The 12,609-nt window shown below is 46.8% G+C and overlaps 1 protein-coding gene across 3 annotated transcripts in view; it reads left to right on the forward strand.

Moving 5' to 3' along the window:
* The first annotated feature begins 796 nt into the window (after window positions 1-796).
* QNG1 (Q-nucleotide N-glycosylase 1) overlaps window positions 797-12,609 on the forward strand; it is a 32,788-nt gene continuing 20,975 nt past the window's right edge. For 2 of the 3 annotated variants that reach the window (XM_054987458.1, XM_054987460.1), the window contains exons 1-3: window positions 797-919; window positions 3,961-4,312; window positions 9,093-9,352. In XM_054987458.1, the coding sequence (XP_054843433.1) occupies window positions 3,970-4,312; window positions 9,093-9,352 (603 nt within the window). In that variant the 5' untranslated portion in view covers window positions 797-919; window positions 3,961-3,969. Of the gene's footprint in view, window positions 920-2,768; window positions 4,313-9,092; window positions 9,353-12,609 lie in introns of those variants that run through there. The other variant, XM_054987459.1, reaches the window with a different exon arrangement.

A 12,609-nucleotide genomic window follows, 5' to 3' on the forward strand; every position in this document is an offset into this window, starting at 1 on the left:
TGATTTAAAGTCAGTGGTACTAGTGCTGAGCTTTAAGATGTGTAGGTGGAATTTCAAACAAGGAGAGCGCTAGTTATAAAATTACTGGATCCATGCTGTATTCAATGTGAGCAGTATTGTGAGAATTTGCCCATAAACCGCACTATTCCACGGTGCTGTTTGGTTTTTAGTTTGACATTTTTATAATGAACAAAATAGTTGCCTTGATAGGAATACTACTGGTACAGAAACGCGGAGCTGCGTGTACAGCATAAACGAAAGTATTTTTACCTTTGCAAACACAACCCGAGATTTGTTTTTATGAACCTTACGCCGTCGCTTTTCGAGAAAGTAGTTTCGAGTGTAAGACGCTGTATTAGAATCTATAACTTGCCAGCGAAGTGTGCTATCCAGCTGATTGGTATTTAGGCTTCAGGTTTCTCGTGAAATTAATAATTTGGGAAAGATGAGTGTGTCGGGTTTTCGTTGAATAGGTAGAGGCCTCTTTCGAGGGTTTTCTGGGAGCACGTACCCGCGCGCGCTACTGCAGGAAGGGGCAGTCCTTCCTGCAACAACAGCCGAGAGTTTCAATTGTAAAGAAGTGGCTTATTGTAAGGAAACTGCTTTTAGCATATTAATGATAATCCTTTCGGTTTAGAAGCGTTTGCTTAGAAAGCGCAAGAAAATAGAAACGTGCAGTGTTTCGACGGCAGGGCGCCTCGACTCAGCAACATCCAGTTAACGTTCGTCTTCCGAGTCACGCAGTCCCTTATGCAAATATGGCTAATCCTGATTGGGGAACGAAGACGGGCTAGTTAGACGAAGGTTGAAAGGGAAGAGACTCGCTTCACAGGTTTGTCGCGTTTTCTGTACTCGGGCCCGACAGCGACGAAGGGAAGTGAGAGGGTTTGTAGAAGCTGTATAATCGGTGCTTGAGGAGGTAAGGCGTGGCAAGAGATACTAGAAAATAGACTCGCGCACTCACTTTCGCGAGGTTTAGGAGAAAATTGGTAAGCAGGCCTTGGGTGGATGAAGCAAGGGAGCTTTGGCTTCATGTGAGCTGTCCCTGGGCCAAACGTGGATTGATTTTTTTTTAAACCACCACTGCTAGATTAGAGGAGAATCAGTGCAGCATTAAATGTTGCAATGGCATGTGCTGCCCTATAGCGTGGACTCTTCTTCTTGAGTAGTTCTGCGTGAATTTTTAACATACCCCTAGAACTTGGCATTGGACTTCGGCAAGCAAACACACTCACTGCTTTATACTCCTGACTGCCATTTGTTCGAAATTACATCTCTATGCAACTATTTACAAATAAGATCCTATGGATCCTGTTGTGTAACTAGCAAAAGTGAAATTCGAATCCAGTAACATTGTACAGCAGCAACAATATTTCCAGGGTATAAGCTTTAGAGAGACAAACTATCTTTATCAAATAGGGAACAGAAACTACCAAAAGAAGTACTTTTGCCTGCTATCTAATCTCTGCTTTTATGCTTCTCTGTCATAAAGGTGTCATCCAATCCCAGAATCATGGCTGTGAAAGCATGAAGTGGAGATAGATCCTAGTGTGACTGGCAGTGAAATCCTATGGAAAGTTTCTCCAGTATAAGTTCATTGACTTTAATGGTATTAGACTGGAGTAACTCTCCATAGGATTGCACTGTGGAGATCCTTTTTCATCTCTTTCCAAAGCAGCATCTGTTAACAAATACAGAAATGAGTGCCATAACTGATGATGGAGGTTCTTCATGTTTCTCATAGTGAGCTCACACAAGGCAAGGGTCAAGTGGTTCAGATCTTTGTAAGCATGATTAAGGTAAAGCTGTTTAGGTAGCATTCACTCTCTAAGAGAGATCAGTGGGAAAGGCAGAGTCTCCAGAAAGTGGGAGCTTTGAACACCAACACTGTCAGTCAAGACCATCCAGGGAGGAGGGCTTACACCTGTCTAAGCAACTGCACCTTTATCAAGAACACATGTTTCTAATTGTTTGTCCATACTATATTTTTGTGCAGATACCTATTTTCTTTTTAAAGCTTTTTGCTAACCTGGACCGTTACAACCCATTGTTATGAATGTTTGCAGTTCTGAGGCCTGCTTTGGTATATACTGAGCTGAAAAATAATGTTACACGTTCTCTGGTGTGTCTTTTTAGAGGCTCAGGCAGTTATTTGCTTGACTTGGAGAGAACTGCTAGGACTTGGTTTTGAGAGCCACAATTCCAATTATAAATTCCAGTTTCCACCCATTAGACAAATCAGGCTTCATGCATCACTGTGTGGTTTATCATTCAGTAATTTGATGTGCAAAGTATATGGTCAGAGACAGCTTTTTAAGCGTGAAAGGCTTCACATGGTGCCAGTCGTGGAATGAAGAACTTGGATGTGCTGATTTTGTTTTGATCATTGTAATTACTTTCCCTGTGCGTTGTCTGAGAGTATGGCTAATTTCCTCCCTTTCTAGCTGCACTTTTATAAGATACTTTTATATACCACATATAGGCCCTGGGAGGGCTTTTTCCCTTACTTGTGATTTGCAAAAACAGTTGTGATCAGTACATAGATCTGCAAGCTGAGGGTTCACTCATTTAGAAAACTAACAAAAGGTCACTGTTAATAAACGCTTATCAGCCTTAACCCATTAAGGCTGCAACTCACACTTACTCGTGAGTAAGTCTATTTCAACTGGCTGGCATTTGTTTCTGCGTAATAGTGTACTGGATTGGACTATAAGATCTGTAATGACAGACTAGGATACTTTGATTTATTGTGTCAGTTTTATAATTTCTGGGATGATGTGATACTTAGCGGTCATCCTATTCATAAAGAAGACTAGAAATATAAACTTACAGACATTTTGAAACCATGGGGGGGGGGGGAATTTTCTGAATGTTTTTGGAAAAAGCAGAAATTTGGGAGAAAATTTGAAATCTATGAAATACTTACTTTCCTGTCAAGCCTTAACTTATTCCCTCCCCCCTTTAAAAACATAAAATGCATCAATTTTAATTTAAAATTGCTCTGTTAGGCATTTTTGTAGAATTTAGAGATAAAGAAGTCATTTATATAAATGAAATTGTGAATATACCCAGTCCTAGAGAGAGAAAGTTACAAACTGCGGCACCTTAATGATACCTTGACAAATGTACCAGTTTTTGCTGTCTAAGGGTCTCACCACACGAGACAAAATACACTCGAATTACACAGGCAAGTTGAGTGCATTTTGTAATTCGAGTGTATTTTAGTGTAATTCGAGTGTATTTTGTCTTGTATGGCTTGACCCTTAGAGGAAAGGGGGGGGGAAATTGAAAATTGAAAAAAAATTATTTAAACAATAAAGCATATTATGTGGAGAGAAACCATCTCATAGTTACAATGGGGCTGCCAGCATATTTGGATACAGAGTAAAATTTCATAACATTGAAAACACTGAACTCATCAATAGCATCAGTTATCATTTTTTATTGCTATAGATCAGGGGTGGACAATTGTTTTGGCTCGGGGGCCACTTAGTGGGAGCGGAGGTTAGCGGAGGGCCGCACCTTTTAAAATGATTGCATTCATTAGTTAACTTTGCATTTCAGAAAAGATATAAATTGTATCATAAAAATCAATAAATATAAATTAAATAAAATAGTGGTAGTTTTATTCAATTTATTTATTGTGCTAATTTCATATCATCTATATCTCAGTTCAAGGCGGATTTTTCTGACTGTCTTGGCGGGCCACAAAAAACTCTGTAGCGGGTCGCATGTGGCCCGCGGGCCGCCATTTGCCCACCCCTGCTATAGATGATCTTACAAAAATCTGTATTACACACTTTGAATGATTAAAACCCAATGTTAGAAAGCATTTAAGTATTTCAAAAAGAAAAGAAACATAGGTTTTCAGTGTTCCCCCAAATTTCCAGTTTTTCCATTAGAACCCCCCCCCCAGCTCTAGTCTTTACATCTCTAGTAAAGACTTGTTTCTTTACTCAGAAACAAAGGATGAACATGGAAGCATTCCTTAATCCTAAAGATTCTGCCAAATTTATAATGGAAAACAGCCAAGATGTATACGTGGAAGAAGATGGTGTGCGGAAAGTTGCTGAGATGTTGTTTGATAAAGTCTTGGAGAAAGATTTCAGTGTAGCTGGATGGAAGTCTTCTCATGAGCTGAATCCTCAAGTTGTGAGTGAAGATGCAGTGAACTGGGTTTTCCTTGTAGATGCACTCAATTTTTCGTTTTGGTCAGAGCATGAAGACCATAAATGCCTGGTGAAGTATAAAGGCAAAATGTACAGTGGTTACTGGTCTCTCTGTGCTGCTGTCAACCGAGCACTTGACGAAGGTTAGTTCCTAATTTTCAAAATTAAATAAAAGCCAGTAGGAAAATAATTTAGGGAGGAACTGAGAAGCTCAGTTCAGAATTCAAGACAATATTTTGCTAGGTTAGCATCATTCAAGTTGTTTACCACCATGCCAGTTACAAAGTAAATCCAAAAGCCTAGAACACAGTCTGTGGTGAACCTAATAATAATGGAAGTTACTACATGTATTGGGGTTCTTAGCATCACTCATCATCCAGATTAGGTTTAGATTCTGCCATAAATATAATAATGTATAGTATGCAGTGCCATGCCAATGCTCTGGGGCCAGTGTACTGGCAAAGGATAACAAAAAGGGGGTGCTGTCAGCAGGCCCCTCCAGTGGAAACAAAAGTCTGGAGGCAGCTGAGCTAACTGAATGGCCCCTGTGGCAGCAGCTTTCCGTGGCATACGTTGTGCCACATTCTTAAATAATGTGGTATCTCTGGATCATTTTTCTTTAAGCTAAAACCCGGGAACACAAGACTGGACTGCACTTAAAGAGAGTTCTGGACATAAAAGGAGAATGAGTGGGGTAATAAGGGAATGTGTTTTTTTTCTTTTTGCAGATCAAAGGTAAAATAATAAAAGGGAATTGATTTGGGTGTGGTCTGAGAGGGATATTAATTTTGGCAATTGTGACCAGAAAAGAGCATTGAGGGGTGGAGATCAAATTCCTTGAAAATGTATTGCTGGTGGGGAGGTTAGAGTTTGGGATGCAGTCTTCACTTTTGCCTTGTTACTCAGTTTGTAGCCCCGGGCAGGTTGCTTGTCTCTTTGTGATCCAGTGCTCTGTTTCTGACAGCAGCAAGCCAAATTCTTATTGAAGATTTTATGTCTGTTTTATACCAGATGCTGGCAAGACAAAAGAATTCACATAGTAGACCTTCATTTGCACAGCTACCTTCTGGACTGTTTGTTACCTGTGCAAAGCTCCTAAGCACGCTTAGTGTACCAGTGCAACACCCACCCAAAGTCTCTGGCTCATTGACCAACAATCACCTTCTTGGGAGTAAGCCCCATTGCATAGACCTGTATTGGATTTCTCCTTGTTTGCATAGCTGCTTTGCACAGTTTAAATGAGATATTATGTGAGTGCAAAGTACTTGGGAGTTCTTTTGCCTTGCCAGAAAATTGTCCTTACACATGAGGGCAGCAGCATTCCTATTGTTTCTTCCTGATATCTGATGTTCAGTATAAAGTCTGGGCATGTAGAATTCCATTTAGCAATTATGAATAATAGGAGGCAGAGTGGGTAAGGCATAGAGTCGGGGGGAGGGGTTAGGGGGCTCAGAGAAAGTGTGGAAGAGGCTTGGCAAGGAGGGATATGGCTTGTAGTATCCCCGCTTCTGGGAGATGCAAGCTCCTACTAACACCTCCCACCAAAGGTAAAATATAAGCAGCATTTGTGTTGGCAGGTCGTTTGGTCGTTACCCACAGCAGAGCTGCTGTTTCAGGAAGGATTTTAAAGAATTTAGTCAAATTGAGATGACTAGAGGAGAAGTTCAGAACTACTAAGGAAATTGAAAATGAACAAGTGTCTTGGTCCTGATGACATACACCTGAGGGTTCTTAATATGGTTGCCAGCCTCCAGGTGGCAGCTGGAGATTTCCCAGAATTACAGCTGATCTCCAGGCCACAGAGATCAGTTCCCCCTGGAGAAAATGGCTGCTTTGGAGGGTAGACTGTATGGCATTATACCCCATTGAGGCCCCTCCCGTTCCCAAACTCCACTCTATCCAGGCTCCACCCCTAAAATCTCCAGGAATTTTCCAACCTGGACCTGGCAACCCTAGTTCTTAAAGTGTTTGAATGTGAAATTTTTGACTTCTAATCAATATATTTAACTTGTCACAAAACCTTGGAGGAGTGGAAATTAGCAAACGTTACACCAATTATATAAAGGGATCCAGGAGGCATCCAGGAAATCTCAGGTCAGTTAATCTGTCCCAGGAAAATTACTAGAAACTATTGATAAAGAAAAAATTATTAAGCTCATAGAAAAACAAAGCCTGCTGAGGGGACATCAACATGGCTTCTGCAAAGGAAAGTCCTGCCTCACCAACCTTTTGGAGTTCTTTGAGAATATTAACAAGCTTCTATGTGAATAAGGATAATCCAATTGATGTTATCTATTTGGACTTCCAAAAGGCTTGTCTGGGGTTGGGGAGCCCACTCCTGTACTTACCGAGGCCAGAAGATACAGTGACGTGGTTGTGCCCTAAGGAAAAGCTTGCCGGCCCTGGAACAGCAACAATGTTCAAAAGGCCCACAGTGCCAGTAAAGCTGCATGGCTGGATTAAGGGGAGTCACTCCTGATAGTTGGTCTTATTGCCAGCAGGCCCAGGAGATGACCAGGGAGATTCCCCAGTGAGGGATAAAGCCACACCCCCATCTAAAATTGCACAGTAATACTCACTCTTGAGGGATTTCCCTTGGACTTCTGGGATGGGTAGGGCTCTGGTGACTCCTTTAAGATGAGCATCAGCAGAAGGCCAACGGGGACATGCCTGGACTCTCCTAGACTGGAGAGGCCTAGTGTTGGCAAGAAAGCATGCAGGGTGAGTTTAATCCTTTCCTTTCGCAGCACTGAGGCCACAAAGACTTTCGTACAAAGAACACTGGAGGGTACCCAGATTCAAGGGTCCAACAGAGCAGCCCCAGCTTCTGACAAGGTTCCTCACTAAAGACTCCTAAGCAAGCTTAGCTGTAATGGGATAAGGGGACAGTCCTTTTATGGATTAAAAATTGGTTAAATGACAAGAAACAAGCAGAGAGCAGGAATAAATTCTCACAATGGAGGCTGTGAAGAGTAGCATCCCCAAAGGATTGGTATTGGGGCTAGTACTATTTAATTTGTTCTTAAATGATCTGGAATTGGGGCTGAGCAGTAGTGTAGTTAAAAACCAAAACAGATTATAAAGAGCTACAGGAGGATCTCTCTAGATTGAGTGAGTGGTCAACCATGTGGCAAATGAATTTCAACATGGGTAAGTGTATAGTGATAAAAATATTAGAACAAAATTCCTAATTTTAAACATATGCTGAAATGACTGGTTGTTCTGGAAAGTGAAATAAAAACGTTAACCCAATGTGAGACAGCATTAATAAAGCAAGCTGTATGCTAGAAATTAATACGAAAGGAATTGAAAATAAAATTGTGAATGCTGTAATGCTCTTGTATAAAACTATGGTGCAGCCTCATGTAGAAGACTGTGTGCAATTCTTGTTGCCATATCTCAAAAAGGGTATTACAGAGATGGAAGAAGTACAAAAGAGGGCAACAAGATTGGAAGTTGGAGTACTTTACCTATGAGGAAAGGATGGAGAGTCTGGGATTGGGGATCCCATTCCCCTGGCGGGGGCAGGGATCCTCCGCTCCGAGTCTCCACTCACTACCACCTCTCCCCTGGCTGGCAGACGAGGGGTGGGCACAGGAATGGGCCTAGGAGTTCTGGAGCACATTTTAGAGCGCTTCCTCATTGCGCCAGGAATGGAGTCATTTCCAGTGGGACACAGAAGCAACAGGTTCTGCATAGGGCCAATTTGATAAAAGTCAGCTCCCAGTTTAGCATTTGGGGCCGATTTTTATCAAATCAGCCCTGCATGGGACCAGTTGCTTCCATGTCATACCGGAAATGGTGTCATTTCTGGTGCAATCAGAAAGTGCTCCAAATAGAGAATACAAAGTAAATCCTCCTGACATGCCATCCCCAACCCTCTGTGCCCCAGTTTCAATCCTGGGGAACCTGGCATTCCTATCTGGGACTTCTCTGTCTGGATAAAAAGACAGCTAAGGGGAGAAATGATAGAGGCTTATAAAATTATGCATGGGCTAGAGCAAGTGGATAGAAGGAGCTTTTCACCCTTCTCTCATAATGTTAGAACTTGGGAATCCAATGTAATTGTTGGAAAATAGGTTCAGAGCAGACAAAATGAAATACTGTAATTAAACGTGGAATTCACTGCTTGGGCAGGAAATGGTGGCAACAAGCATAGATAGCTTTAAAGGACGGTTAAACAGATTGATGGAGGAGAGGCCCATCAATGGCTACTAACGGTGGTGACTGAAGAAGCCTCCAGATCCAAAGGCAATAAACCTCTGGATACTAGTGCTGGGAGGCAGCAGCAGGAGAGGGCCTTGGTCTCTCTGTAGGGTTCCCAGGTGCCCGCCAGTGGCTGGCAAACTCCCAGGGGTTTGCACCGTTGCCCATCAATCCGCCAGTGATTGGTGGAAGGTGACAAGCCTCCCAGAGGTCACCCACCACCAGCAGACACTCCAGGAGTATGCGCAGCATACCTGCTCCCAAGGGGTGTGATGATGTCAACCCCTAGAAGTGACATTATGCCAGCCATGGGGGCACTTCTGCACTTTGTTTGGGGCTGATTTGGGCCCCAAGCAGGCTGAATCAGCCCTGTCTGGAGCGCGGGAGTGCTCCTGTGGCCGGCATGATGATGTTACTTCCAGGGGTGACTTCATTGTGCAGGCGCCAGAATGTGCATGCTTTTTGCATGTGCGAAGTGGAACACACTGCCAGCATGAGGTGAGTGCCAAGTTCCCCCTCTGGCTGGGAGGGTACAGGGACCTGGCAACCCTACCTCTGTGCCTGGTTTATCTTCCAGGGCAGCTGGTTGGCTGTTGTATGAAACAGGTGCTGGGCTATAGGGACCATTGGTCAGATGCAGCAGGCCTCTTCTTATGTTATGTTCTCATGTATTGTTGCATTATGTTTGTGTTTTTAATTTAATTTTACTTTCTGAAGGAATACCCATTACTAGTGCTTCGTATTATGCCACAATGACATTGGAGCAGGTGAGGCATGTATTCTGCTCAGACACCGATGTCCCCATGCCTTTGCTTGAGGAAAGGCATCGTGTGCTTAATGAGACCGGGACGGTTCTTCTGGAGAAATTTGGAGGCTCTTTTCTCACATGTGTTAAACAAAGTGGAAAAAGTGCTCAGAAATTACTACAGCTAGTTGTGGAAAATTTCCCATCATTTAGGGATGAAGCTACATTTCAGGTAAGTGTATTGTGTTTGGCAATAGTAAATGTCAGTAAATAAAGTTAGAGCCTAGAAAAGACTCTTCTTCATCATTCTGGTAAGCTGTTCCTGAGAGATGTTAAGAAGATAAGGATATGAGAAACTTGAAACTTGTGGTTCATCTTCGTTCTTCTGTGCCTCCACACATGGGGACTGCGCAGGCGCAGGCCAGCCGCCGGAGAATTTTCTAGAGCTTCCATGGCTCCGAAGGGGCCGTTTGTCGCGCGCCTCAGCGACCGTTTTCCCGCCCAAACGGTCACGTGATCCTCCAGCGACCAACGGCCCCTTCCCTCAGTTCTCTTCTTGCCGCCGCTTGGAGAGAACGTGAGCTTCGTTGCTCTGTGCTTTTGTGCTTCGTGCTTATTCTGACTGATTGCTTGGCTTTTGACTTCGGACTTCGTGACCTCGACTATTCTTCGGATCTCGTTTTGGACTTTGTTGTGGACTCGGTAATTTGACTCGGACTGTTTTGACCTTCCTTTCGCGTGCCCCTGAAGATGGCCTCTAAGGCTCTCTTCAAGCATTGCCTGCAATGCCACACAAAAATGGCCAAGACCGATGGCCATGAACTGTGCCTGTTCTGTTTGGGAGAGACCCATAATGTGACGGCCTGTAAGATTTGCCAGGGCTTCACCAGCAAGGCCCGGCAGGAGCGCAAGGCCCGACTAAACTCCTCCCTGTGGCAGAAGGTCATGTCCGGAGGCGCTCCCTTGCCCTCTTCCAAGGCCGGCCCAAGCCCCTCTGCCGAACGGCATTCGAGAGCTGGCTCAGTGGCCTCCGCGAGGTCGGGGTCGAAACCGCGTCCCCCGAGTACCTCGGCGTCGAGAGCGGCCTCTCCAGCGCAGGGACCGGTGCGGCCGCCCCGTAGCGCGTCATCTACCAGGTCGGATCCGAGACCAGCTTCGGAACCGAGGATCCTGGTACCGAGTCCCCGGTCGGAACCGACGACCGGATCGGTTCCGATGAAGCCTAAGAGGTCGAAGCCGAGGTCCCCTTCGAAGGCGAGGAGCGCGTCGGTTCCGAGGTCTTCTTCGGAACCAGCGAAGAAGAAGAAGAAGACCAAGCATCATCGGTCGCCGCGTCCCGCTCCTCAGGAGGAGGTCATCGTGCTTCCTCACACGCCTTCCCCTCATCTGGGCTCCCCGGAGCCGGAAGACATCTCCGTGCCGGTGCCGGATCCGATGGCCTTCGAGACGGTGCCCGCAGAGTTCTCGTCGGGGCCGGAGCCGAGCCCGCACCGTCGGAGCCGACCGTCGCTTGCCCTTCGTTCGCCGAGGCTGGAACCGAGCCCGTCTCCTCGTCGGAGCCGTCCATCGCCTGCCCGTCCGTCTCCACCTCCGGTCGGTCGTGAGCGGCATGGTTCTGGGGACAGTGTCCGATCGGTCCGGTCCGCTGCGTCCCGGCATCGACAGGCTTCCTACCTCCCCTCGCCATACCGTTGCCAATGGGAGGGGGCACCTGCGGCTTTCTCCGTGTCGGAACCGAGGCCTTCGACATCGAGGTCGGCGTGGGCTCCCCCTCCGCTCCAGGTTCCGGAGTCCCAGCTTGGTTCCGATGAGGAGGATGTGGAGAGCTTTGGCGGCTACCAGTCGGAGTCCTGGTCCGAACCATCGCCAGCTGAGGAGCTAGTGCCATCTGCGGACTCGCCATTCGAGGACCTCCGTATCTACGCCGACCAGATGGCAAGGATGGCCAAGGCTCTCGAGATGGACATCTCTTCAGCAGCCCCGAAGACCAAGGACAAGCTCCTCAAACGTATTTACGGGGATAATCCGGCGTACGTTGGCTTCCCCATGCTTGAGGGTATTGAGGAAATCGTGGAGAAGGTATGGCAGGTGCCCTGTGATCAGCCTCCAACATCCAAGAGGATTGAGCAGCTCTACAAAATCAAGCAGGGTACCTGGCCGGCACTGGTGAAACACCCTCCACCTTCCTCCTTGGTCACGGAGGAATTCAACCCCCGACGGTCGGGTCACTCCTCGGTGCCTGCCGATAAAGAGGGCAAGAAGCTGGATGCCATGGGCAGGCGCCAATACATCGTCGCTTCGCTGGGTCTGAGGATTGCCAACTACCAGACCATCATGGCAGGGTACCAGCTGTACCTCTGGGAGAAGTTGGCATCCTATACCCGGGACCTTCCACCGGAGCAGAAGGCTGTGGTGTCCCTGCTGCAAACAGAGGCTGTCCGGCTGTCTAAGCAGCAGATGAATGCCGGGAGCCACGCTGCTGACACTGCTGCTCGGGGGATGGCTTCGGCGGTGGTCCTCAGGCGCCACTCCTGGTTGCGGTCTACGGCCCTGTCCCAGGAGGTGCGTTCCAGGGTGGAGAGCATGCCCTTTGAAGGGGACTCGCTGTTCTCCAAATCGACCGACGAGACCCTGAAAAAGAAAAAAGAGGACAGGCAGACGGCGCGGTCCTTGGGTCTGGCTCCAGGAGACAAGCCCTCCTCCAGACCACGGTACGCTCCCCGGTCCGGCCCTTACCACTACCAGGGCAGATACCAACATCAGCGGCCGGGCTACCAACCGTATCCTGCCTACCAGCAGCGGCCATACCCTCCCGCACAACAGCAGAGGAGGCGTCGGCCCTTCAAGCTTCGCCCGTCACAACAACCGGCCCAGCAGAAAGATCAGCAGGGCGCCGGGAGGCAGTACTGACGGGTCACGCCAGCCGTATCCCCGAACTTTTCGGACAGACTTAGTCCACTCCTCTCTGAGTGGGAGTCAATAACATCTGACTCATGGGTCTTAACTATTGTTGAACTGGGGTACGGGCTGGAGTTTGTTGAGCTGCCCAGATGCAGTTCACCCCTGACAGCTGTCAATAACACTATGGCCGAGCTGGATGCGGAAATCGTGTCGCTCTTGGCCAAGGGTGCTGTGGAAGAATTGCCCTATGAGGACTCTGTAAAGGGTTTCTTCTCTAGGTTCTTCCTGGTCCCTAAGAAGGATGGGGGCTTACGTCCCATTTTAGATCTGAGGGGCCTTAATGCCTTCCTCAAGGTGACCAAGTTCAAGATGGTTACGTTGGCGGCTGTGATCGCCTTGCTGAAACAGGGAGATTGGTTTGCGGTTCTTGACTTAAAAGACGCATACTTTCACGTGGGCATAAGGAAGGAGCACAGGAAGTACCTGAGCTTTGTTTACCGGCAAAGGGTTTTCCGGTATAAGGTGCTCCCCTTTGGCCTGTCCACTGCCCCACGAGTGTTCACTAAATGTGTGGCCCCTGTGGTTTCC

The sequence above is a fragment of the Eublepharis macularius genome, chromosome 8 (genome assembly GCF_028583425.1).
Source record: "Eublepharis macularius isolate TG4126 chromosome 8, MPM_Emac_v1.0, whole genome shotgun sequence".
NCBI lineage: Eukaryota > Metazoa > Chordata > Lepidosauria > Squamata > Eublepharidae > Eublepharis > Eublepharis macularius.